Below are 25,774 nucleotides of genomic sequence, written 5' to 3'. Positions count from 1 at the left end.
AATACAAACAGCAGTAAGAGTCTCTGGTATGGGAGCTGCTGAATCACAGCCTGAACCACTGATTGATCACTGAGGCAAGCTGTGGGAGCACAGGTGAAGGCAATGCACTGTGTGACTGAAGGGGACCCATGTAAGGGCTGACCACCACTGGGAAGGATCTCTTGTTGGAGATTGTTCCTTTGAAGTTTCCTACTGTGAGTACAGGACATAGGTGAACATTTTCCTTTATTTTGATTGTCTCCTTCCATCATGATAATCTTTCTAACTATACCATCTGTAAAATATCTTGGCTACAATACTATTGGCATTATTCATTCTGTTAACCATGCAGCACACTTTGGGGATCAGTGGCAATCAGCACTGTCTCTCTTGATTAATAGCTAGCAATAATTAAACTGTTAAAGTCAAATCATGGAGTACTTTACACCTCTGGAAGGAACCAAGAGAACAGGAAAGCAGTTGTTTATTTACAGTTGTCAAGTACCTGTAACAAAGTAGGGAGATATCTGATTTCCCATCTGCTTGGGTGTCTCATCAGTCCACGAGGAAGAAGGAAGCAGAGAAGAGAGCTGAATGTCTGAACTGATAGAAGGTATGCAGCTCTGCAGAGACCCTTTGGGAGACAAAAACAAGAAGAAAAGTGCTTGCAGGCCTGGGTTTCATCTGTGCTTCATTAGTAACCTCAAAAACATGGAAGGCCTTCTTGCTATGTAGATCTGTAAATCCGGTCACGGTAATGTTTTATTTCACAAGAATGGAGGCATGGCAGAGAGACACTTGAGCTGACTTAATGTTTAAGACAGCTTGTTCAGCTTGTCATCTGAAATGTCAGTCTTTTGGGAGAGGTTTCCTTGCCAGCGGTTTTCACCAGAAGATACAAAAGCGGGCAAGCACACACCCAACTCCTAGTCAACCTTCAGCCTTAATAGCACACAGCAAAACACTATGCACACACACAAGTAAGCAGAGCACACAGATGGAAAACAGCTAGAAGGACTTGTTTAAAAGAGGATTAAAAAAAAATAGTTGCTGTGCTTCTGTGCAGCACACCACACCTAGGAGATTAAACAGCAGTGTTACAGCTCGCCTTATTTATTCAAGGCAGGGAGCTGACCTTTCCGGGCTCATTTCTTTCAGCAAACTTTGCTCGTGCTACTCATGACTGCTCATATTCATAAGATTGGAACATCAAATAATTGCTGATAAAGTAAAAAAAATGCATGATAGGAGTTACAATACTGTTTCCTATTAGAATTTAATCTGTGCTCTGAGAAATTGCTTCAATTACTTTGGTCACTTTCCTATCAAAGGTACCTTTTAAATTCTCCATCACACTTCCACAGATATGAAGCCTTCCTGCGGTTCTGGCAACAAAACTTAATGAATAGATTAAACAGGTTACTGTTGCTCAGTTAAGTGATATTTAATAATAAGAAATTATTTTGTTCCAGGTTTGTCAGTGCCCACCCTGCAGGACAAGCAGGAGAGCCAGACTGCTGCAGGGCTTGGGCAGCTTCACTCTTGGCACTTGACCCCAGAAGGACACTGTTCCTCTCCTATGAAAGCAGATGAGAAAATCTATTTGCCTTGGTAAACACCAGCACACCACATGGTTAAATACCAGTATGTAAATTTAAATAGCAATTAAGATGACGCCGAGTAATCAACTTGAACCAAGTGCATAAATGGCTTCGCTGCTGGAAGCAGTTGTTTAATGGCTCAGTAGTGAACTGACTGTATGACCTGCAGCATGATAGAATCGTAGAAAGGCTTGGGTTAGAAGGGTCCTCGCTGTGGATCTTGATATATATATTTAAAGTATATATTCATATTGTGATAGTGGTTTGAACCGGCGAGCTCACATGTAAGAAAGCAGTTACAAAGACTCAGATGTGTTCTTGTTTATTCCCAGTTTGTACTGGTACAACTCTGATGTTGGCTGGGTTATTAAAGACATGAGGACGCTTAGGCTTTATGCTGGTATCCAGTACTGTACTTCAGCAGTGTGTGTGACCTGTTTCTTTCTGAACCATCACCATGTGTACCTCTGACTTTCTTTCCCCATGCATTGCAATCAACCAGTACTCCTAGCAGACAGTTTCGTTTTCTGTGAGGCAAGATGCAGCTGCAGGAAAGACATCAATCACACTTAAGTAAGCATGTCTCCTCATATGCAATGAAGACGCTGTATATATGTGAGTGCTGCGTGCTGCTCTTGCTTCTGTTTGTAAGGTAACGTTGGCCAACGGCCTCGCCATTCCCAATACAACAAATCTTGGATACTCACCTTCCCTCCTCACACCCACTAACCATCCATTCATCCTATGTGGTCTTCATATTTGGCCTGGAGACAGTCTGCTCTGCTGCCCCCGTTGAGTCCAGCATGGCAAAACACAGAGCCTGGCAGTAGGCCGCAGCTACTGTAGCCAGAGCAGAAACCACAATCGGAATAATGGGATACAAAATGTTTTTATCTTTTTTTTCCTTCATAGATAATCATAGAGCATTCAGAGACATAACCAAAAATCATATAATTTAAGGGAAAGGACCACTCCTCCACAGGGAAGGACCAAATGGTTTTCCTTTTCTGTTTTGATATAGCTATTTTTAGCAAAAGAAGGCTATTTATGTAGCGCAAAAACTAAGTGCTCAAGAAGTCTTTCGGGAATATATTCACAACAGATCATTTGGAGATCACTGACGATGGAATGGTTCCATGTGTGAAAAATGGAATGAGAGAGGAAAGTCACCATGACGCCTTCCCTCTGCCGAGGTGTGGGTTGAGGAGCAGCGGGCCTGCATCCCTGTGCTCCCATTCTGCCTGCAGAGCTGAGTCCTGCAGTGCTGCTGCTGGGGGGCTCAGGGTGTGCAAGCCGCCCACTTGCCCAGCACAGCGCCCTGACTTTCAAAATCTGAAGGAGAGATTTTAATCATTGCGATGCCTTTCATTTTCAGTTCCTAGCAGGCAAAGCGTTTTCAGATCATAGAATCGCACCATGGCTTATGTCAGAAGGGGGCTCAAGGATCATCAAGTTCCAACCCCCTGGCGCAGGCAGGGCTGCCAGCCGCTACCTGCCTCGTGCTGAAAGGGTTACGGGCGAAATATTCGACGCGAAGAGACGGCACCGGGCCTCAAGCCAAGGGATGGCCGGCAGCCTCGGTGAGCCCCGCGTCTGGAGGATCAGCGCGGGCAGACCTCCGGGAACACGGGGCTACTTCCAGCGCCGGAGCCGAGCTCGCTCGGGCTCTGCCGGCTCGTCTCCCCCCACCTCGGGGGTCGCTCCGCACCCGGGGTCGGCCCAGAGCCGCTGGCCGGGCAGGGGGCGGGAGCGTCGGCGCCTGCGTGCCCCCCGCCCGCCGAGGGGCCGCGCCGGGCGCTGGGGCGGGGTCTGCGGGCGCCGACGGGGCGGGCGGCGGAGGGCGCCACGTCGGCAGCGGAGGACGGCGCGAGAGTAAAGTCTCCGCCGGGCCGGGGCGCGCCGCGCTCGCTGAGACGCTCGGTGAGTGGGCGCTGAGCGGGGGCGGCCGCCGCCGTTATCCCGGGGCGGGGGGACGGCCGCCCGTCGAGCGCTCCGCCGCCCTCCCGCTGCGGCTCCGGGACGGGGAGCGGGTGGGGGTGGGGGTGGGGTTGGGGGGGGTCTCGGCCCCGGCCCGCGGAGGGTGCAGCCTTTGTGCTTCCTGCTGGGGCACCGCGCCGCGAGGACGGGAAGGAAGGAGGGCGGGAGGAAGGAGGGCGGTTACGGTGCTCCGCTGCGGCCTCGGTGCCACGTCAGTGCCGCCGCACGGCGCCGGCCCGCGGGGCTCGGGTACCGGCAGCGGGAGGAGCCCTTCGCTCTGCTCTCCCTAAACTCCTCCGCGCCGGGGACGCGCTGCTCCGCCTCCGGTGCCGTCCGTTTCCTTAGGCTGCTCCGCGTTGGGATGTTTCCCATGTAACTTTCCTTCTGTTTCCACCACCCCCTCCCCCCGGCAGCGCTTCGCTTTTGTGTCAGCGAGCGGTGTGGGGACGCGGTGCGGCACATACCCGGCGATCGTAGCCTGGTCGGGCGCTGAGCGGAGGCACGGCTCCCTGCGGAAGATGAAGGCAGCACGGAGCCGGCCCGCCCCTGTTGTAACCAGCAGGGAACGTGCGATACGTGAGCTCGGCGCACAAATGCTGGGGTCTGCTCATCAACCCGAGGGCCGCTCGGTAGATACCGGCCCCTGGGCAGCACCCCACTGCTCCTGGGAAAGCAGGAGCCCCCTCCAGGCTCTGGGCTGAGCTGGGACGGTCAGTGTGCTCGCAGCTCTGCCCGGGGAATGGTTCCAGTGCCGGAGCAGCGCAGCGCTGCCAAGCGAAATTGGCCTCATCCTTTGGGTCGTTGCGCTGCTGCCCACAGACGTCTGCGCGGTGGAATTGAGAGAAGCCAGCTCCTGCTGGCGGCTGCTGGGCCGCGTTTGCCGAGCTCAAACAGTGGGGCTGTTTGTCTGTAAAGTCCAACTTTGTCCAATAAGACAACAAGGGAGGTCCACATGCTGCTCATCAGAAGGCTGATGGTGAGCAGTGCCTGCAGCTGTCCAGGAGCTCCACTCGTGCTCCTGAAAGAGGGATTCTGTCCTCAGTGTCTCGTTGAGCTGAACCTCATAGTGCCCGGGCTCCTCAAGACCATGCTGAGTGCTTGTCCCTGCTGTGGGCTGTGCACGTGGCAGGAACACAGGAGGAGCACTGCTCTGTACGATGTATGTCATTAATGTAGCGTTTCTCTTGTAGGCATACACAGAATATCTTTGGGAAGACAGCTGACCCAACACCTCCTTCACAAAGGAATATATTTGGTGAGAAATTCTTGTGTTTAACGGCTTGGATGTGGATGTATGCATGGCTGTATCGGGACCCCCAGCACTTCCAGGAGCCTTCACTCAGGGTCCTGTAACAGCATTAGGTCTCGACCATAAGTTCATTTTAAACCACTTCTTTCCTTCAAAATGTTGAAGCTTCTGGATATTTCATATTCTGACAGCATGGGAGTGTGGGCTTTCTGCTTCAAAACCAACTGAAAAAGTGAATTCGTTTTTTAATTATTTTTTGTGGCATGAATGTTGACAGGTATTTTAATACTGTATTAAAAACTAAAATAAACTCTCTCTTGAACAGTGTTGTGCCTTCATGGGCACAGAGAGAGGAGAAACACGTTCAGTCGTTTGTGTTCTTGTTCAGAATTTCCCACAAGCTCTGCATATGTTTCTGCTTCTTTACTTAAGAACACACAAAGCTTACATGCTTATCTGCACAGATGAGAGAAGTGGCTGGGAAGTACAACTGATGTCCCAGATGCTTTGGTTGTGGCTGTCTGTCTGTTACCAGGGCTCAAGATCCCATCTGTTTGTTTCCGTGGGGGTCACTTAATCTGTGCGGTAAGGGGAGCAGGGGTCTTCCACCAGTGACCCAAGACAGTGAATTCAGCATCACAGGATGAACATGCCAAGGAGAGATCTGTTTGCTTCCTTTCTCCCACAGCCTCCATTTTTTTTTCTTCCTTTTTCTTCTTGCCAACCTTAGCATAATTTGAATGAGATTCTACAAAACGTATCAGAAAAGTTCCCAAGCTCAGGCTTACGATAAATCTTTGTCTACTTGGGTGTACTTTTAACACTGATAATAATTTTACTATTGCATTCTGTGTGTCTGCACGTTCAGAGTACAGGGAACTTGAACTTGGACACTTCCAAGATGCTTTAATCAATACCGTGTCCAAATGATCTAGTTCTCCAGGCAAAACCTTATCCTTGCACCTCCAGCTGCCATAGGAGTTGGTTGAGAGTTAACAGTTCTGTTGTGTCTTGTGAGTTATGCTTTCTCTTGTTTGCAGTGACACACCTTTAGTGGGGAGAGTGAAGAGGAGCCTCCCTTGGGAAACGCAGCAGTCGGGTGACCGTGGGCTCCCTTCCAAGGTGGGAAAAAGGCTTGGATCTCATCACACCAAGGGGACACTGAATTGTAGGTGAGTGCTTTTGCTCTGATGGTGTTTTGTAAAAGACAGAAAAGCAGAACCCACTTGCTAGCTCCAGGTTTTTAAAGAAAAATGGTATTCATCCCCCTTTCTCTGATGATTGGTTGAAGTCATTGCCACTGAGAATTGTTACAGACCTTTGACCTCCAGTCAGTGAAGTGCTCACCTTAAGTCTCTGGAGGGGAGCCAGATTTGAGATGTGCTTCTGTTCACCAGATAAGCTGCTCTCTGTTCAGCATGCAGGATTTGTGCCAATTTTTCAGGGGTTCTGAAGTCTCCTGTCACATTAAATAGGCTACAAAGCAGCATGACTTAAGCTGTCATCAAGATATCTGAAACATTTCAGTCCTTTGCTGGAGGTAGTTCATGATTCTTTGCTTCTCTGGAGAGCTGCAGAAAAACAAAAAGACTTGAATTGTGCTTTGGGAGCTCTCTTCTGCAGCGAGAGTTGTTTTGGGACAAGCTGTAGCCTTTTCTGACATAGTGATCCAGTTTTCCCTTTTACACTGTAGCAGTGTTCAACTTTCTGATCCCAGACCCCTCAAGGCTTCCTTCCCTTTAGAATGCGCTCCTACCGAGGGTGACTTGGATTTCACTAGCTGATTACAGACATAGAAAAGACTTTCTGGCTTTCTGGGGTCTGGTAACAGCAGGTTTCCAGTGCTGACCCATGTGAAGTAGGACACAGCAGTCCATGGAGTTGGAGGAGAAAGAGGCACTTCAGTGGCTTAGAAGGTGTCCTAATTGTGTTAGATTGTTGAAAGTGAGTGATATATTGTGTAAAATTCTGCTCTACCTTTTACAAAGTACTTCGTACTCAATTTCCGTAACCTTGATGTTCTGAGGAAGGTAGTGAGGGGGGAGAATCCATCACTGCTTTTATGTAGTGCTGCAGTTTTGGGTTTTGGTGGCTATTTTTTTGTTTGTTTGTTTTTTGGGGGGAGGAGATTTTTTTGTCCCTAAATACAGCTCTGCTGTGAAGCCCCCATGTCAATTCATTACTTCACTTGTTTCTTTGCTTGCAGCTGTGAATCAATCTGGCAGTGGCCTAGCCTGGGTTACAGACAGTGAAGCTGTCTTTTCCTCATGTTACCTGTTTGTCCACCTCACTCCAGTTCTTTCCATGGAGCAGGGCTTGTCTTTATTGAATACTTGTATGATGGTAGCATAGTAGCTCCTCAATCCTTCTGTGAGGCTGTACCTGCTGTCAGTGCTGTTGTATCCAATAACTTCTTAACAGTGGAGAATACTAAAACACTCAGGGTCTGATGATGCTTCCTAGCATTCTACCATCTTCAAAAACAGTTTCCAATTGCCCTCTAAGCTCGCTGATGATCTCTAGATGGAATTCTGTCTGTGATGATAGGACTAAATTATTTTTCTGAGGCTTTTAAGAAGAGTTGCTGACAAAGTTCTTGGAAATTCAAACAGAGGATTTCATTTGGGATTCTTTTGGGAGCTGCAAGCAGGCTAGATACTGGGGATTCAAATACATTGTAGAGGTAGTTCTTCATAAATACAGATTATTCTCTGTACTAATTCTTTTGGGTTTCCCTGGAGTTGTCTTGAAAATTATTTTCATCAGTTTTCCTTTATTTGAAGTAAGGCTTGCTAGGTTGTCCTTTCTATTATTATTATTATTTTTTAATAAGGAAGACAAATACTAAGAAATGGCTTGGTGCTGAATCCAGTCCTTTCTCAGAACTCATTTCCCTTTCTGTTTCTCCCTAGGATCTGTCAGGCTCTTTTCAAACTCACTGAGTTGTGATTAAATGAAAGAACAAGGAATTACATAACTGCTGTTTTTCCAAATTGCCTCTTAGCTTTCATGTGTTTAGTCTCCCATATTGATGTGCTGTTAATCACTTTCCTGTTTCTCTGCTTTCACATCAAAGGACAGAAGGGCACCTGCTTGGCATTGTTGTCAAGTGGTAGATGCTGTTGCTCCCTTTCCTGTTCAGCTTCTTGTGTGGAGGTTCCCATGTTTGCTGAGTTGTGAGCTGATCCCCTCAGGGCTGATTGTGAGGACTTGTTAATGTTCGGTTTAGGCTTAATGCTCACGCAGAGATCTATCACTTAGTGTGTGGGTGCTGTTTTGATTTCACAGGTGCACTGTGAGGGTTTGAGCTGCTCTTTTCCAGGCGAGTGTTCCCACTTTTGAGCTGTGATTCTGCCTCCTCATCCTTTCTTCAGATTCATCCTCCTGAGCTGCAGAAATGGACGTGGCAGGAGGACCCACAGTTCTTGTGGTGGTGGTCAGTGATCTCAAGGGCTTCTGCATATGTGCAGGGAGAAGGAAAATAAGAGGGTCCATGGCAAGGCAGGAAGGTAGAAGGATGTTGAGCTGCACTAGGAAGCAGCTTTTGGTGGCTTTTGTGTTGTTTTGGTTTGCTTTAGTATCACCTGCCTCTGAAATGTCTTCATTGGAAAGCTTGTGTATGGTTAAACTCCAGTTGTGCATGCAGTGCAGCTGCTAGGTAACTGGAGTGTTTTCATTATGTTTATTTCACATTTTGTGGGGTTTTTTGTTTGTTAGTTAGTTTGTTTTCTCCTGGCCTTTATTCAAATCCTCCTGCAAGAACTCATTTCTTTAAACTGCTGCTTCCTAGGTCCTAATGGATCTTACAGGCAGACTACTGTTGTTTTTCCAGTGTCTACCACGATGGTTTCCAGTGTTTCACAGCACACAGTCAGAAGCTGCTGTATGGTGGTTTCTGCTTGAGGTGTGTGTGGTGTAACGTGGCTGCTCTTGCCAAGGCTGCTGACTTGCTGCTGGAGGTTGAAGAGTTCAGCAGCACAGTCTCATAATAAAAAGTACAGTAATTGGGCAACAGATGCTGGCTTATCTAGTAATGAAGAATAAATTCCTTGTCTGCGAAATCAATGCTATATGAATTTTAGATTCAGGGATTGCATTTTTGCTTTGGCAGAAGAGAGCTGCAGCTTATGTGAACTTATTTTTTAGGCAACAATGAATCAAACAGACAAAAGTCATCAAGAGGTCCCATCCTACCTCCACGATGAAGCACCAGAAGGTATGTATCAGTTTTCATAATACCAGGGAAGTTTCCAGAAATGCACCAGAAGGTCAATTCTCTTTTTAAAAATGGATCTGCAAGTTAAACTCTGTTAACGTTTGAATAACAGTAAGCAACTCAGTCCTGGGATGGGATAGGCCTGGATCCTTCCTCAGTTCTTTGTTGTCCTGATACAAACCAGTGAGTATGCTGTGCTTAGTAACTCTGTTGATAAGTTACAGAGAAGGTGGGCAGATACTGAGTGACAATATTTGCTGATCAGTTCCTGGAGGTGTGAATCAATCCATTTATTTCTGCTGTCCATATATGAGGTGAAAAGAGCCCAGCTGCCCTTTTGGATGCTTGCTGAGTTTGTAGTACTTGTGACTTATAAACAAGATGGGTCTGCTGCTACTTTGGAGACTTCTTTTTCCAAGATGTAATTAATCGTGGTTCTCACTGGTTGGCTTAATCTCATAGTTTTGTGAAGACAACAGACCACTTGGCTTGCTGAATGCAGGGATGTGTCGGTCCCGTGAACCAAATTAATTTGAAATATCTTGTTATATCTGCAGAGGAAATAAAAATTCCAAATGAGCAGTATTCCCTTCTAGGCTGTGGTCTGTGAGGTTTGCATAGCATGACTGGGGGCATAATGGATCAAAAACCAGTCTTAACACATAGGTTTTCTGTATTTTGTCTTTTCTTGCTTGAACACCAGACATATTAAACAGATATAGAGGTCAGCAAGTCCTGATTCCTCTCTGTTCCATTATTCTTCAGTCTATAATGACACTTCAAAGCTCTAGTTGTTTGCAGGTTATTTTTTTCTCAGCTTTTACATATTGTATAACCAAACAATTTACTTGAACAGAAGTATTATCCACAGCTGAAGCAGAAGGGGTTCAAGTAGAATAACTTGCTATATTCTTAACACAGGAAGCACAAGTACAAGAGGATGAGAGGAAAGGAATAGATTTTGGTAGTGCAGTGGTTTTTTAAGGATATTGTTAGGAGAAAATACTTCTTATTAAGCTTTTATAGGGTTGTCAAGATCTTTGAAGCATTTCTGAGAACAGATGTCCTCCGTCCTAGTATGTCTTATATTCAAGTCAAACTTCATAGGCTGCTTTTCCATATATTTTTTTCTTCTCCCTTGAAGAGTGAATTGTGTTTCACAGGTGCCAAACCATGTGCATAGAACTTGAATGGTGGCCTGACTGGCAAATTATAATAGATTCTTCATTGAAGAAGACAGTGTAAGAACTGCTTTGTTTTTCTTCCTACAATATTGAGTAGTTTCATAGAAACGTTTGGGTTGGAAGGGACCCTCCTTGGATTAGGATCATCTAGACTTGGACTAGGGCCATCTGGTCCAACTCTCCTGCAGTGAACAGGGACACCTACAGCTTAAGTCAGGGTGCTGGGGGCCCCTCCAGCCTGACCATGGCTGTCCAGTTTGTCCAGATACAGAGTGTTAACAGCAGGGCCTGGTCATTGCTTGCATCTGGAAGGTTTTATTTAAAATTGTAACTAAGACTTTCTTTTGCACAGTATATTAAAATGAAAATAAGCATTTGAGTATGTACTCTGAGCAGATGGGAGGGGGTTGGTGTAGCTAGAGGGAATGGAGTGATGCGCAGCAAGTTTTAATGGCAACACCATCCTTGAGGGCTTATTTTCCATTTTGCTTCTGTTTCATGTACAGTCCTCAAGGTTCATGAGATCAGTTAAAACACTGAAATACCCTTGAACATCCTTTTTTTTTAATGTCATGCAAGATCTCTGTATGTGATATGCTTAGAGCATCACAAAAAGATGGACAGATGCAGATGGAATGCCACTGGTTTAAGATTGGCAAGAAGACCGTCTCTGTGAACTGGCAGCCAGCGTAAATTGTTGATGCCAAAAAATCTTGATGCCTTTTTCTGCTGAACCCTTAAGTTCTTGGATTTAGACAGCAGCACACTCTTTAATTCTGAACTTTTTTTTTTAAATTAATTCTGACTCTTGGCATTACTATGAACTCTGGATGTGCATAGGAAGTCATTCACTGTAGTTTTCCTCTTGTAGTGCAGTGCACAAGTGCTGGGAGATGACTCTTAGAAATGGTCTTTTCAGGTGTCAGCAACCAAGATGAGCCTGAAAAGTTACTGGAAACAGAGACCTGTTCTGCTGGCACTCCTATGGCACGTCACAGAATATGTTGACAGGTCTTTGGGTCTAGATCTGATTTTTCTTTGCTGCAGCATCTCTGTAAGTTCATTGTCCTCTTCTGAGTGTGTTCTTTCTGTCTCAGACCCCTGTGCCTCTTTATTTAAGGTCTTCCCTGGCTCTACCCACTGTGTTTCTGCTTTCTCTCTCTCTTAGTTCCTCCTCCTGTTTTTTTGCTAAGGAAGGAAGGTATAGTCCAGACTATACCTATATAGTCCAGACTATTGGAGCAAACCAAACTGCTCTGAAAGTCCTGTTTCTTCTTTGAAGGTTAGATGATGGTCACGCAGTAGTAGCATGTGGATTTGAATCTTAGCTCGCTTCAGAGGCGAAATGTATTCATCTTGGGATTTTAAAGCCTACAGTTAGAAGTATGAAGTGCTTAGCAAACCTCAAAGGGACTAAGTAGTGAGTTCTGGGAGACTTTCTGTTACTTCAGTATTTTCCATCAATTTGAAGCTGTTTAATAGTACTATAAAAAGAAACTGTGAATTGACTTAGCCAGTACACAGCAAGGAACCGTTACTCGAAACACAGATTAACCATAACAGAAAGGAAAACCAGGCTTACATAGTTAACAACATGCAGGAAAAAAAATGATTTTTGTTTCTGCGTGTCATAGTGGGGGGAGCCTGTCACTGCCTGCACAAGCTGTTAATGCCTTTGGGAACCACTTTTCATGAGCTTCGCCAGGAGTTTTGTTGTCACCTTGCCCTGTGGAACTGGAGGGGAGCAATGTTCCCTTGCTATTAATGAAAGTCCAGAAGAGAACTCTCTTGGCTGCAAGACTTGGCAGCATCAACGAGGCTGGTGGTGTGTACAGGCAGAGGACAGATTTCAGCAGGTAAAACTATGTGGGAGCTGCGTGCCTGATATTTGTAAGGCCCTGTGGTGACTTGCATTTTAGAAATCAGCATTGAGGTGTATGTATCTCACTGCACTGCACTTTCCTATTTGGAACAATGGTGTTGTATGAGCATCCAAGAAAAATAAACTGTAAGGTAAGTATGTACTGTGTGCAGTGGTTGTTAGACTATAAAAGGAAGTACTTATGAATAACTCTTTTGAAAATGCTTTAATTGTAGCACCGTGATTGATTTGATTGCTCTTTCCTCCCTCAGGTTCGTTAAAAGACCACCCGCAGCAGCAGCCCGGCGTGCTCTCTCGTGTGACTGGTGGCATCTTCAGTGTGACTAAGGGAGCTGTGGGTGCCACGATTGGGGGTGTTGCTTGGATCGGAGGGAAGAGCTTGGAAATTACCAAAACAGCAGTCACATCAGTGCCTTCAATGGGAGTGGGGCTGGTCAAAGGAAGCGTTTCTGCTGTGGCTGGAGGCGTTACAGCAGTAGGATCTGCTGTTGCAAACAAAGTGCCTTTAACAGGGAAGAAAAAGGACAAGTCTGACTAAAGCCAAAACTGAGAGACATACTTGATTTTCTAAAATATTACCTTGGTGGCATTAAAATCTGCTAAGATTTGGACCATGAGAAGCCATGTGTCTTAGACACTATGTCTTCTAAAGAGAAAGCTGATTTCATCTGGAAAGGACAGAAGAAGCTTGGCTAGCACAGCGTATGAAGATTTGTTAAAGCCTAGCTTTGTACCTGGTGAAACGTTACACTTGATAATGATAGGAGCAAGTATGTGTATCTGAAGGGGTAACGCGTGTTTGAATATTCACTTACTGTAAGTCTTTTGCAGTTCTGGACTGAAATGTGAACGTAGAAACTTAAGTTGATAACCTGCCGTACCATCAGTTTGTTGAGGTGCCACTTACTGTCCTCAGTGGTTTCTGCATCCTCCTGCTGAGGATCCTCAGTAGTTACAGTTAGAAAACAGTACACATGGGCAGCCTGACAGTCTTCAGTGACTGCACTGTGCCAGTGGAAGCTGGTAGCCAACACAACTGGAAGTGTGCAGAAATTGGAAAGGACGGGGATATGAGAGGTGAGAAAGTTTGACAGTGTTGTAGAAGGGGTAATAAAATCTAACTTAATGCCTTATTAGAAAATAATCTCTTTACAAAGCGAAGCTTTGTAGTCAGCTGTCTTGTTGTTTCTGTGCAGTTCAACGAACAAGCTTCAGAGACTATATGATATCTGAAACTTGCTCAGTTTTTAGTGAACACAAGATTGCTAAATCTCAGGTGTATTTAATGGCAGGCATCCATCTCCTGCAAGTGGAAACTTGCTTTGATGAGCTTCTGAAAGACACCAAAAAAGAAAAAAAAGATGGCTTAGTGGAAACTGAGCAGGTGGTTGTGGTCATCTAGCACAGCTGTGGAACTTGGAAAAATTACTCTGTGTAGCTGGAAACCACTGAAGAACCAGCAAAGCTGTTGTCTCAAGTCCGTGATGCGCCAGGTCAACTTCTTGCTCTGTTCAAACAAATGCAAGGATTTTTTCATGGCATCTTTATCTTATACTTAGCATTTGGAGTAAAATGCAGTACTTCTATTTAAACCAAAAATGGCACGTGAGCCCCCTTTAAAAAAGTCATCGTCTGAGTGAACTGTATACTGACAAATGCCAAACTTTTCCACTCCTCATATGGGAACACCTGTTGGTCCTCTGCAGTGTATGAGGCAAAATGCACTCCTAAGACACAGCTGGAGGCTGCCTTAAAGTAGAAGCTGTTGGTGATCTTGTTGTGTGCGTGCTGACTTCGCAAATAAGAAGGCTGTGAACGTTGTATATGCAGTATTTCCTAAAAAGTTTTGTTCCTTCAGAAAACTTCTAAGCCTGTAAGCTTACTTTTCAGGTAGCTATGGTTGTTCAAGAATATATAGAGAGACTTTTTAGAAATTAAAAAATCAAGAGTATATCACATGTCTAAACTTGCTCCCATTTTCGTGGATGTTGAAAGTAAACTGTGTACATGATGGTGCAGTGTCATTCTTAGCCACTGGTGCTTCAGTTGCAGCCTGAACAGCTTTACTGTCTATCAGTAATTATGATGTATTACTAGGTGTAAGGATGGGGGCAGCGGGGGGAGCAAAACCCAACACGTAGACCTCTCTGCTCCTCTCATTAGTTGCACCAGTTGCTTATCTCTAAATACTGAAAGCGTGTAATGAGGTAAGGTCAAGCAATAAATGCAATACTTAATCATTTTTATAGTCAGAAGGTGACAGTATGGAATGCTGCATAGTTTGAAGATCCCAGATAGCTGCAGGAGTGAGCAGCTTGGATGCAGCAGCACTCGAGCTGCAGCAAGTAACCAAGCCCAGGCTGCTCCCCGCAGTTTCCAATGTACCCCAGGGCACTACCAGTTCTAACACTCAAGCAAACCCTTCGTTGTTTTCTGGACACTCAAACGTTTAATTAGTCTTACCCCCTTTTTTATGACATCCTTTTATTTTCATGCTATGAAACTTGCTGCAGAATGAGTGTGATAGGAGAGACATGATGTTAGAACTGTAAAAGGTTGCCAGCGCTTCGATGTGTTTTGTTCTTAGCATATCCTGTAGTTGTTACTTCTGAATCTTGTAACTGAAATGCTTTACCATGGCACATGGTTTTAGTTTTTGAGAAGAGCTTTTTCCTGTATTCTGCATATTTTGCATTCACTTAAGAAAGTCCCTTCTTAAGAACTTGTTCTGACTCTGTCCTGACACTTGTGAAACATTAAATTGTTGCTGTTTCAGACTTACTGAAAGTTTCCTTAGTTACTTTGTGGAGAAAGGCAGATCAGTCAATGTATAGGTCTGAATCTTCGTGCTGTGGCCCGGGCAGTCTGCAGCTAACTAGCACTAAGCTGCTGTAAACAAAGCCCATCCTTCGCTGTGGTATTGGCTGCGCATACACACAATGCAGTATCATTTTCACTGTGGTGTTTTTTGTTCTACTTTTCTCCTGGGAGCTGAGGTTTGGTGATGGAACTCTCATTTTCCCAGCCCCCCCATTTCAAAAGAGGAAATGTTTATGAAGACAACTTGTTTGCGTGACTGCTAGTTCTAAAAAGAAAGACTGGGCCGTGGCCTTTGAGTAAGAAGGTTGTAGCTAGATGGGGATCAACCTCTTCTCCCAGCTAACAGCAATAGGATGAGAAGTAGTGGCCTCACGTTGCACCGGGGAAGGCTCAGGTTGGATATTGGGAAAAATTTCTTCCCAGAAATAGCGGTGCTGCAGTGGCACAGGCTGCACGGGAAGGGGTGGGGTCACCATCCCTGGGTGTTCCTGAACCGTGCGGATGTGGCACTGAGGGATGCGGTCAGTGGGCACGGTGGGGGTGGGCTGGTGGTTGGGCCAGGTGATCTTACTGTCATTTCCAGCATTAATGGCTCTGTGATTTACATGCAAAACATAATGGTAGAAACTAGATCACGTTCACTATAACAGCTATGAGTGAAACACTATAGATTAAGGAGTTCAAAACTGTAGCAGTCACTGTGTAAATGTTTTGGTAATCAAGGGCTCACCTGAGGTTTTGTTATTGAGAAGGTCTCGGGAAGAGCAGAGGGATGGTCCCAGGCATAGTTATGGATGGAAGACTGAATGAGTTTTGGCTGGCTGGTATAGAAAAGGAGTCTTTATGTTTTTGTGGTGAAACTTGCAGAAGGGAAAATGAGTTTGTGAATACTTTGGCAGTGACTGTTGAGGAAACAGGAAAGCAACCTATTTCTTTCATTGCCATTGGGAGTACTTTACATGATGGAAATAGCAGTAGCAGAAATTTTAAAACCAGATATCAGTAAAAATGCTAGAACTTTTTTATGGAAAACATTCTCTTATGTCTCAGTTTCCTTTTAATCCTGAATGACTGGTTGTTTCTGGGGCTCAGCACTACAGTAAGATGGCATTACGAATACTTCCAGAGAGCTGAAATGCATCCTTGTCTCTGAGGGATGGAGGCTTTTGAATCAAAATATGGTGATCACAGTAAAAGCTGAGCACTGGAGGACAGTGAAACAGAGGGTATTGCTGCAAGTTTTTCATATGGATGTCTTCCCTGTTCTGTTCCCTCATAAATCAATTGTGTGTTTTAAAGAGTTGGCCAAGAAATGGCTTAGTAAGGCAGGTGAACATCTATGGTGCCTGGAGGTGGTGTCACTTGAATCCTGGCTGCCACCACGTGTGCTCTGGTTAGGAGGTGCTCACCTCCACAGCCTGCTGGCATCCTGTCATGGCTCTGACCAGATTTGGCACCAGTTAATGTGGCAGGCTGTGCGTCATCACCTTGCAGCTCACTTTCTAAGCAAGTAACTCAACACCACTGTTCCTCTGCATTTTTAAATTCCTCAAGAGAAGGAAGCCTGGATTTTCTGCCAAAATGTCTGTTAAAAAATGTCTAGGAAGAATGGGCTGGGGTGGGGCTGTGGCTGGTTTAGCTCCTGATGCTGAGGGGCAATCTGTATTGCACAGTTGCTTAGGAAAGTCTGCCTTTATTTTTTAGATATCACTGATCCTAACTTTACTGAGAGGATCATTAATGGTGCTACTATTTTATATTATTATTCACAGCCCATAAATGAAAATAAAAATCCTCCAAAGACTTAAACACTGTAGGACAGGTACTGTTTTAAAAGCCAGCACTTGTCAGCAATTACAGTGATATATGAGAAACTGTCAGACATACATTTAGAAACTATGGCAGCTGTTTCCAAATCTGATGACCCGCCAGTGTGATCGGACCCTAGTTCTGCTATACCCATGCAAAAATCGGACTTTTCCCTTTCTCCTCCAGACTCATTTAAGTCTCTCCGTAGCCTTTTCTCTCCCCATGCCTTGCTAGAAAAGAAGAAATGAACAACCATGTAACAGGAATAAATTTATTTCCTTTAGCCCCCTGTCCGTTTGTGAAAGGAGCAGTTTCTGAAGTCTTGGAAATTCGAAGGAGGTTGTCTTGTAGCTTCTTTGCACTACAGTTTGTAAATGAATACGCTAGGGTATCACTGTGGAAGTTGTTAAATACAAACACTGTGTTCTGCTTGTTCTCAGACTGTGCTCTTGCTGGGTCCTGCCACCCAAGAAGTTGCATCTGCTTCAATTCTTCAATTCAGGATGCAGGAGCTGGAGCCACTTCCTGCAGCAGTAAGGAATGGACCCCGACAAACATCTCCAAAGGCAGTGGACCAGTGGGTGGATTAATATTACTGGCAAAATAATCCTCCTTTTCTTTCTCAGATAAAAGATTACGCTAAGCACTACCACAGACAGTGCAGTGATGGAGCTGAAAAGCCACAGAAGCTAGAGGCCAGGCAGATAAGGAAATCAGAACCAAAAAGATAAGTAAGATGCTCCCTGGGGGAAAAAAAAATCCTTATGTAAAGGATTAATCAACCTTTCTCATAACCAGCATTAAAAAGCTGCAGTTTTGTAATTAAGTTGTGCATAAGGCCTGCTGCATGACAAAGACAACATAATATAATCTGGTTAAGATGATTTCTACTTCAACTCCTATCAAAGAACCAAGACCTCTTTCCTCTTTGATCATTTCCTATTGCATAATTTTAAGTACAGTTTCAAATTAATCTTCGATGTTTAGAGGAGCAACAGGATTAAACAACGGTCTCTCTTTCTTTGATTGTATCTTACCATAACTGGCTTCAAAATCTTTCTTAGTGCCATTCAAGTTTTCTAGATTTCCACTCTTTATACTATATCCCAAAGCAGAGAGTTTTTTAATTCTGTACTGAACAATTTGTGTCGTCAACTCCAGCACTGTTGGTGTCTCCCTAATCTGTGCTATAGAAACTCCTTCCTTCAGCAGCCCCTCAAGTCTTTCTTCCAGAATTGGAACAGAATAGTAGAGAAGGGCTGGGCATTTCAACACCAGCTGTTTGAATTCTTGGTCACTGCACTTAAAGACATTTTTGGAAAAAAGCATGCTCTTCTGCATAGTAGAGGGAGTAAGCTGAAAAATAAAACCTTTAAGTTTGGACAGCAGCTGTAGGACTTCATGGCCAGTGAAATCACTCTTTCGCAGAAATTCCAAGTTTTCCTGAATTGCTGAGGAGGTACCTAACAAAATAAATGGATTTTGGCTCAGTAACTTCAGTATCCAGATCTTCATATTTGCATCAGAACCTCCTAAACTTAAATAATTTCTTTGTAATGTCTCTATCATGTGTTTGTTTTTCTCAGCTGGATTGTGGAAGATATTGGGCGCGCTTGTCAAGAACCTGGTGATGATATTATTCTTAATTCCCAGTTCCTGAAAAAGTAGAATATTTGCTTTCTGGTTCTCGTGATGCCCAGTAGTGAAGAAAGAATCTGGAAACTGCTCTATTAACTTAATCAGCTGGTTTTCCTTCGGGCACACCAGTTGCCACAGAGCTCTTTGACAGTTCACCTCCGCAGGGCTGCACAGAATTGCCTCGGGGCAGCGTTCTAAGATACCGGCTATAGCAGGCTCATCAGCACCCATTCCTCGAAGAAAGCTGCTGATTTCTGGAACGTAGGTCACCTCCTGGAAGAGGACCCATTCCTTTACTCTGCGTATTTTCTTAATGTCAACTGACAGTCTGTGCAGGTCCTCAATGGTTTTTTTATTTTCCCCTCTTGACTTGATATCAGTTGTGTATGTTGAATGGAATAAGAAGGTTCCGTTTGTTATCTCAGGCCGTGATGACAAAAAATTCAACCTAGGGTTACAGCAGTGAGATCTTGCCAACACAAGTGTAGCTGTATCTTTTGCACTGTGAGCAACTCTTCTCAACATCATGGAATACAGCCCTACGCAGAGAGGAAAAACAATGCTGTGACAACACTTTGAAGACACAAATTATACCTCATAATGTTCTCAGAGCCAGTGATATTTAGAATGAGCTGGCAAAAGAAATCACTCCTAACAGTAATTTTTGTTACTAGCACACAAAAAAAAAATCAGCATTCATTCTAAAGGGAAAGAGATTTTTGAAAGGTTAATGTTCTGACTGATGCCTCACCAGAACATAACATGCAAATGCAACTGTGCTGCTATGGGGGCAGCACTCTGTCCATGATATGCTGCAGTCATACAAGAACAAAGCTGTCAGCTATTTCCTGCAAGTGACGGTGTTATTATGTTACAGCTCACTCACACTGCAGAGGAAGAACGTTATATGCAATTTCATTTGACAGCAATTACACTAAATGAATAATAAAAAACCAAAACAAAACAAAAAAAGTACAGCTTAAAACATCTTTCTTAGCGCTTATGAATCTATCTGCTTAACTGCTTAGGTATTGTTTACAGTATGACATGTTCCTACATGTGTCAGAGTCCTCCCTGGTGCTCCTTCAGTAGCACTTCACAGCCTAACTGCCTTATCAACACGTTCTCCTTGCAGTTAAGGAAAAAATCATCAAACCTGTTTGTGCACCTATGCATTTTTCATTAGCTGAATCTGTTAACTGGGGGTAAGTAATCAGCCTAATATCTGAGGAAGGAAGCAAGCACAGTGCCACATCCTCAGGCTTCAGCTTTCCTCTACAGTACCTTCTTTCCACTTCTGCTTCCTTCTGTCCTTGCCTGCCTCCCCTAGTGGTTGGTCCCAGAGCCCTTGTGCAGCCCTTTGGGTAGGTGCACAGCTACCGTGCAGCTGTGGATAACCCAATGGGACAGCTCTGCTGCTCCTGAGTGCCAGGTATCATGAACAGCAGAGGCAGTGCTACCTGCTCTGCCACGGCCAGCGGAGCTGCAGCAGCAGTCACACATGCACAGACACCACAGAGTGTATCCTTAACTTCCTAGGGGGTGGTTTTGTAACAACCTTTGGGAAGCACCGAGGTGGAAGTGAGAACCCCTGGTCTCTGAAATGCTTGACCTAATTGTTGCTGCTCTTAACATGTTGAAAATTGCTCTGGCTGAAAAGAGGAAAAAAAAAAAAAAAGATACAATGATGTTGTGTATTGGACAGTCCTATTTATACAGTCACATTCACCTCTCCAAAAGCATACTGCACTTCAAAAAGTACCCATTGAGTATTAAGTAAAGCTTTTTTTGTTGTTGGCTATTTTTTTTTTCCCATAGAGAAAAGACTTACAATCACCCAGTCTGATCTCTTGCATAACGTGTCTCAGGAAGCCTCATGCAGAACAGCTACATGAAACCCTTACAGTCTGACTTCTATCCATCTTTCAAGAAAATACGTGGTTTGTTTAGGGAACCAAAGTGATAGAACCTCACGTAGAGTTAAACATTCTCTAGTGGTAAAATGCTATTTTGCCAATAAAGCATATAATTGCTTTTAAGTCGATGTTTTTCGGTTTCTAGAAGCTGGACTCTTTATTATGTTGCCTTGTTGTAAACTAGTAAATTAAGATATCAAAATGTACTATATTTAAGCTTGTCATCAGCAGAAAGCTTTTCACTAGTAAAACGGTTGTTAGTCTTATTTCAAGTTTCTGAGGCACAACCTCACAGCTCAATGAAGCTGTGTGGCATAACTCCAAGGTTAACAATTTTATCTTCATACACTTTACGGCTTGAGAAGAGCTGCCCAGTGAGCTCTTTGAATCACTCAATGAGTGATTTTCCAAGTAGCTCTGAAAGCACCCAAAGTGCAGGTAAGCCACAGACTTGACCTGTGTTGTTCCTTTCGTATCCTGAAAAAACGGCTTTCACCAGGGAATGCTTTAGCTCAGCTGGAAATTGCCATCTAAATAAAGTATTGTTAAAACTGGAGTGTCAGATGACACTTCCGAAGTACAAAATGGGAAAATAACTAACCATGACTTTTATTTCAATGTGTAATCCAGCTGTTAGGCAAAACTGCCTTGTGAGTAATGCAGTCACTTACAATAGAGAGTCATCTTACCGATTAGTTATGGAGCCTTTTAAAAACAAGGCCAAATTCTGCTACAGTAAATCGTGCTTTTCCAAAATCTTACATGGAAATTCTTGTTAAGTTTGCTTTAAATATGCTTTAGGTTGTCTGGAAAGATGTTTGGCATCACAGTCGTTTTTTTCCTTGGTGATAGTTACCATGCAGAAACACAGAATGCTGTACAAGGAAGGAAAGCTTTGTTTGCTAAACCACATTTGACTGCATAACCAGGAAAGTTTGTGAAGCAGCGAGCAAATGACACTGAAAAGAGATCAATAATGCTATGGTGTGCAACAGGATCTGAGGAGGAGCTTAAAGGTTACGCTTGGTGACTGAAATGCATTTGGGATTCGGTAGACGACAACAGCACACGTCCTGGGTGTTCGACCTGTGCCAAAAGTGTAGAGTTCTCTCACGCTCACGCCAGACTGCGGCGGATACCTGTATCCCTGCGGGGACTGCAAGTCAACGGGGAGATTAAAAACCAAAAAGGCAGTCCAGGTGGGCTGCTGGATCTCACCCAGCTGCACTCCCCCTACAGCACGGTCTCTCCCCACAAACCCCCTCCCCCCGCACGGCCCCGGGCCTGACCTGGCTCCAGCCGAGCTGTGCAGCGGGCGGGGCGGGGCGGGACGAACGGAACGCGCTGTACCACGTGGTCAAAGCGTGCGGAGCCGCCCCACCGCCATGGCGCGGCGAGGGCGGGCGGAGGAGGGTTGCTGCTGTGAAGAGGGACTTTGCAGTCCTGCAGCTGCAGATTTGGTGTGCTGCAGTTGGTGGGATTTGTTCTTAGGGCGCGCTGCGCGGCGCTGGAAATCACCTCAAGCTCCTGAGGAGAGGCATGCTGATGCCATTTTGGGGAGGCTTCGCTAAGCTTAAAGCGTGTCCTTCCGTGTGATTACTGCACGTAGTACAGAATACAGCAGTGCGTTCGTAGATGCGGTCACTGGGCTCGCAGCGTGTTTGAGAAACTGAGCGCACTGTGCTGCTGACAATCTGCTTCCTCTGGGTGTCTAGAGCTGTGTCTGCCTTAGCTCGTTTCTGAAGTTAGAAAACAAATCGCAGAGGTGGGGGACACCGCCTGAGGGGAGCGGCGAGGCACCGCCGCGCATGCGCACCGTCTTCAGCGGGAGCGCGCGGAGCGCGATACATAACAGTCAGCGGGCACGCGCCCGCCCAACCTGGGCGGGAATCCCGCCGCGGCCGGCAGCGAACACACTTCAGAAACGTGAGGGCCGGCGGTCACGTGGGGGCGGAGGCGGCCAATCGGCGGTGAGGGGCGGGGCGCGTCGCCCGGCGGAGCCCCGGCGCAGTCACAGGGCGAGCGGCGAGGTGGCGGCCGTCGGCGGCGCGGCACGAGGAGAGCGCGCGGCTGCTCCCCGTTCCCGAGCCGTCCCCACCCGCCGAGCCGCGGGGCCCTGCGGGGTGATGCGTCCCCATCGAGTGGCCGCTTCCGCTGGGTCCTAGAGCCGTCACGGGGCGGCGGCCGCCCCCTGCTCGCCCGGGCGCCGGGCCATGAGCACGGCATGGGGGTGAACGCCGTGCACTGGTTCCGCAAGGGGCTGCGGCTCCACGACAACCCAGCGCTGAGGGAGTGCATCCGGGGCGCCGACACCGTGCGCTGCGTCTACATTCTGGACCCCTGGTTCGCCGGCTCCTCCAACGTGGGCATCAACCGCTGGCGGTAAGCGCGAACCGGCCGCGGGCGGGGGGAGGGGCGGCCGCGCCATCGGGAGCGCGGCGTGGGGCTGGAGCGGGCGCGGCGTTACCGCAAACTTCTCCTGGGTGATCACGCCGCTATCGCTGACAGCAGTAAGGCTCATAGCACTCGATAACTTTAGTTATCGTTTGTTCCGTATCCGAGGTCCGTTACACCTTTCTTTTTTTTTGCTGTTGTTCCCTTTGAAGGGAATAACCCCTCTTGCATAATGCTCAGCGGTGTTGATCTTTGTGGACCACGTGTGGTCAGTGCTCGAGTTTTAAAAGAATCCAGGCAATGGGAACGGGCCTGCGTGCTAGGAAAATCACACGTCTTTGGAAAACTTCATAGGTTTCTGATGTGTTTTGCAACTGAAATACTGCGTAACAGCAGGCCGATGGGTTGTGCTGTCTGAGCTGTGAATGATGGACCGGTATGAATTCTGATTCTAGCAAAAGGAAGCTCCTGTCTGTAGTGCTACAGCCCTGGCTCTGCAGTGAGCATTTAATGAGCTTCAGCTAGTACAGACCTTGAGTACATTTGTGTAAAATAATGCATCTGCTTTGACTAAATTGTTTACTTTAGCACAGTTCTTGGTGTTCCAAAAGACAGTCCTTACATTCCATTTTGCTTCTGAAGGAAATTATCTCTTTCATTTGATGTTAGAGACTTTGTTGGTTTTTTTTGTTCTCCTAGTAGGGAAAGATTTTTCTTTTCTTTGTTTTTTGGGGGGACTCTCCCCATCACTTCACCCATTAAGAGCAGAGGCCTACAGAAAAAGACTGAGTTCTGATTCTGCTATCCTAACCAGTTCAGATGGTCTCCTGGGACTCGTATACCTCAGGGCACACGCTGCATATGGCTTTGGCTAGAAGATCTCACTGCCTTCATAGCCTGGTTTTGTAACTTTTTTTTCCAATTTTAAATAAATAGAATAACTTTTGTGGAGTAGCTGTTTGACAGAGCTTTGTGTTTGTTAGAACGAGCTCTGTAAAATCCTATTTAGTTTGGAATGGGTCCGTTTTAGGTTCCAGTGCTTTTAAGGAGCTATTTTTAACTGGTGGTAATGCACCCTCTCATAGCATACATACCCAAACCTTATGGTGGAGTTTTTTGGCTTGCCAGTCTCAGCACTTGTAACTGATAACCAAACACCTTATCTCCTTGGTCACTGGATGACTGTTAGCAAGATACTTGCATGTCTATGCTGTAGGGTGCATTTGTCAAAAATGTGCATTGTTTGAGATTAGGAGCAGAAACTTCTCAGCATTTGGAAGATGGATTAGATTTAATCTTTAGCAGTAAGTTTACCATGATCTTTCCTTGGTTTGGGTAGTTCTATGCCAAGAGTTTACGTTATCCTGAGTATGTTGTTCCAGTGACCTAAGCAAAACTCTTGTCTATTGGAGGTCAAAGTATGACTAACAGGGAACATGAGGAAAATGGTCTAAGAACAGCAGGAAAACAGGAGGTTTATCTTGTTGGAAGCAGTATTATTGCTCTGCAGACTCAACAATTAAGGTTTATTTTGAAAATGTGTTTTAAATCTGGTAAATAGCAACCTTGAATGCATGGGTATTCCTGTTGAACTTTTCTCTTTAAACAGCCATGTAACACTCATGAACTAATATTTTTGTGTAATGCACTATTGAGCAAGCATAATTACCAAGCAGTCACATGGCCTTACTGACCTCCTTTCTCCTGGCATGCAGCCTACCTGTTCTAAAATCATGAATGCTATGTAACAGACATGAGGGCCTTCATCAGCTTGTTTCATTTTTTCTGTTTCCCTTCAGTTTCTTATTATTGTTCCTTCTCTCGAGCTGTTAAATAAATCATGACAATGTACTTCCATTGAGACATGCTTTTCCTGTGTAATGAGTCTTCCTCTGTCAGTCACAGATAAAGGCTTGCATGAGACAGGTTACTCAGTATGAGGAAGAAGGTGATGGAGAAATGCTAGTGGAAAACGATAAACAGAAAAATGGTCGGATTTTGATAACTGCCCTTAAACTTTTGGCACCAGAAGTAGTGTGCATCTAATTGTGCCTGCAGAATAGGCAAAGAACGTAACTTACGTACTCATACAAGTAACTATTACCTACTTAAGAAAAAATGTGTTGGCATGTACTCCCAGACTTTTCCATATTAAGGAGAAAAGAATCTCATGTGAGTGACATGATTTAGGGGAGGGTTTCTTTAGCCCTACTTTTAGTACAAAATGGCACTTCATCAAAATATGGAAGAAGAAATGCAAACATTCCGTTAGTTGCTGGATAAGGGTTTACTCTGGCTAATTATTTACTTGTTCCAGTTTGGTTTTTCTGAGTCTGCATGTATGTTTTTGATATGCCAGTTGAAAGGCTGTCGATTTTACAAGATGGATAATGTAATCTTGCCAGTCCTTGAACTTCCATTTCTAATCATTCCTGGAGATAGTAACTTTTTTTCTTAATAAGAGAAATAAGACTTTTCATAGCAGACTTCTGTGAGAATATCGATATGTTCAACATCTTGCAGTTTATTGCTGTTGTCTCGGATAGTCCTATTGATTTAGGAAAAGGGAAAGGTGATCCTTTAATACACTTTGAGATATGAATATCAGAAACTGAAGACCAAAACAAACATTTAATTTTCAGGGCATTCACTGTAATTCATGGAAATTGAAAATTGCTTTGAAAGTTTCGTTCTTGAGCATCTTTTTGAGGCATCGAATCGCTTCTGCTGTTTTTCACACCTGGTTTTGTGAATACACCTGTTTTTCAGGTCGTGTAGGAAGTGGTTTGCACTATAGAGGACTGATTATTTTGTGTGAGGATGGTAGAAAAAAACTTGTCAAATAAATTATTTTGAATGATTTCAGTATTCAACTGTACTGTGTCTTTAATTCAGATAGGCAAAAATTATATAGAATTATTTGTTAATTTTGGTGAAACTCTTGGTGTGGGAAAGGGAGTTAGTTTTGGTGTACCTGCTAAAACTGTTAGAGAGCATCCAGAGGAGGGCTGTAAGGACGGTGAAGGGTCTGGAGAGGAAGACGTGAGGAGCAGCTGAGGGCCCTGGGTTTGCTCAGAGCAGAGGAGCTGAGGGGAGCCCTGATGGCGGC

General features: G+C 45.1%; 3 protein-coding genes across 3 annotated transcripts in view; 2 read left to right on the top strand and 1 right to left on the bottom strand.

Annotated features, from left to right (window-relative positions):
- The first annotated feature begins 3,417 nt into the window (after nt 1-3,417).
- Nucleotides 3,418-14,103, top strand: TMEM263 (transmembrane protein 263). Its single transcript, XM_065743094.1, has 5 exons — nt 3,418-3,500; nt 4,748-4,812; nt 5,847-5,978; nt 8,953-9,022; nt 12,340-14,103. Exons 4-5 carry the CDS (start codon nt 8,959-8,961, stop codon nt 12,624-12,626), a joined length of 351 nt encoding a protein of 116 aa, XP_065599166.1. The 5' UTR covers nt 3,418-3,500; nt 4,748-4,812; nt 5,847-5,978; nt 8,953-8,958; the 3' UTR covers nt 12,627-14,103.
- A 2,830-nt stretch (nt 14,104-16,933) lies between these two features.
- MTERF2 (mitochondrial transcription termination factor 2) lies at nt 16,934-19,302 on the bottom strand. Its single transcript, XM_065743070.1, has 2 exons — nt 17,755-19,302; nt 16,934-17,460 (listed from the first exon to the last, which is right to left on the bottom strand). The coding sequence occupies exons 1-2, from the start codon at nt 18,881-18,883 to the stop codon at nt 17,357-17,359; spliced, it is 1,233 nt and encodes a 410-aa protein (XP_065599142.1). The 5' UTR covers nt 18,884-19,302; the 3' UTR covers nt 16,934-17,356.
- A 2,983-nt stretch (nt 19,303-22,285) lies between these two features.
- Nucleotides 22,286-25,774, top strand: part of CRY1 (cryptochrome circadian regulator 1) — a 33,841-nt gene continuing 30,352 nt past the window's right edge. Inside the window, exon 1 of the mRNA XM_065743080.1 lies at nt 22,286-22,653. Within this exon, the coding sequence (XP_065599152.1) occupies nt 22,496-22,653 (158 nt within the window). The 5' untranslated portion in view covers nt 22,286-22,495. The remainder of the gene's footprint in view (nt 22,654-25,774) is intronic.

Source organism: Cyrtonyx montezumae, unplaced genomic scaffold (genome assembly GCF_038088225.1).
Source record: "Cyrtonyx montezumae isolate F1298 unplaced genomic scaffold, pur_monq_1.0 scaffold_3, whole genome shotgun sequence".
NCBI classification, from domain to species: Eukaryota; Metazoa; Chordata; class Aves; order Galliformes; family Odontophoridae; genus Cyrtonyx; species Cyrtonyx montezumae.
Note: the sequence above shows the minus strand (reverse complement) of the source record. Positions and strands in the feature narration are given on the sequence as shown.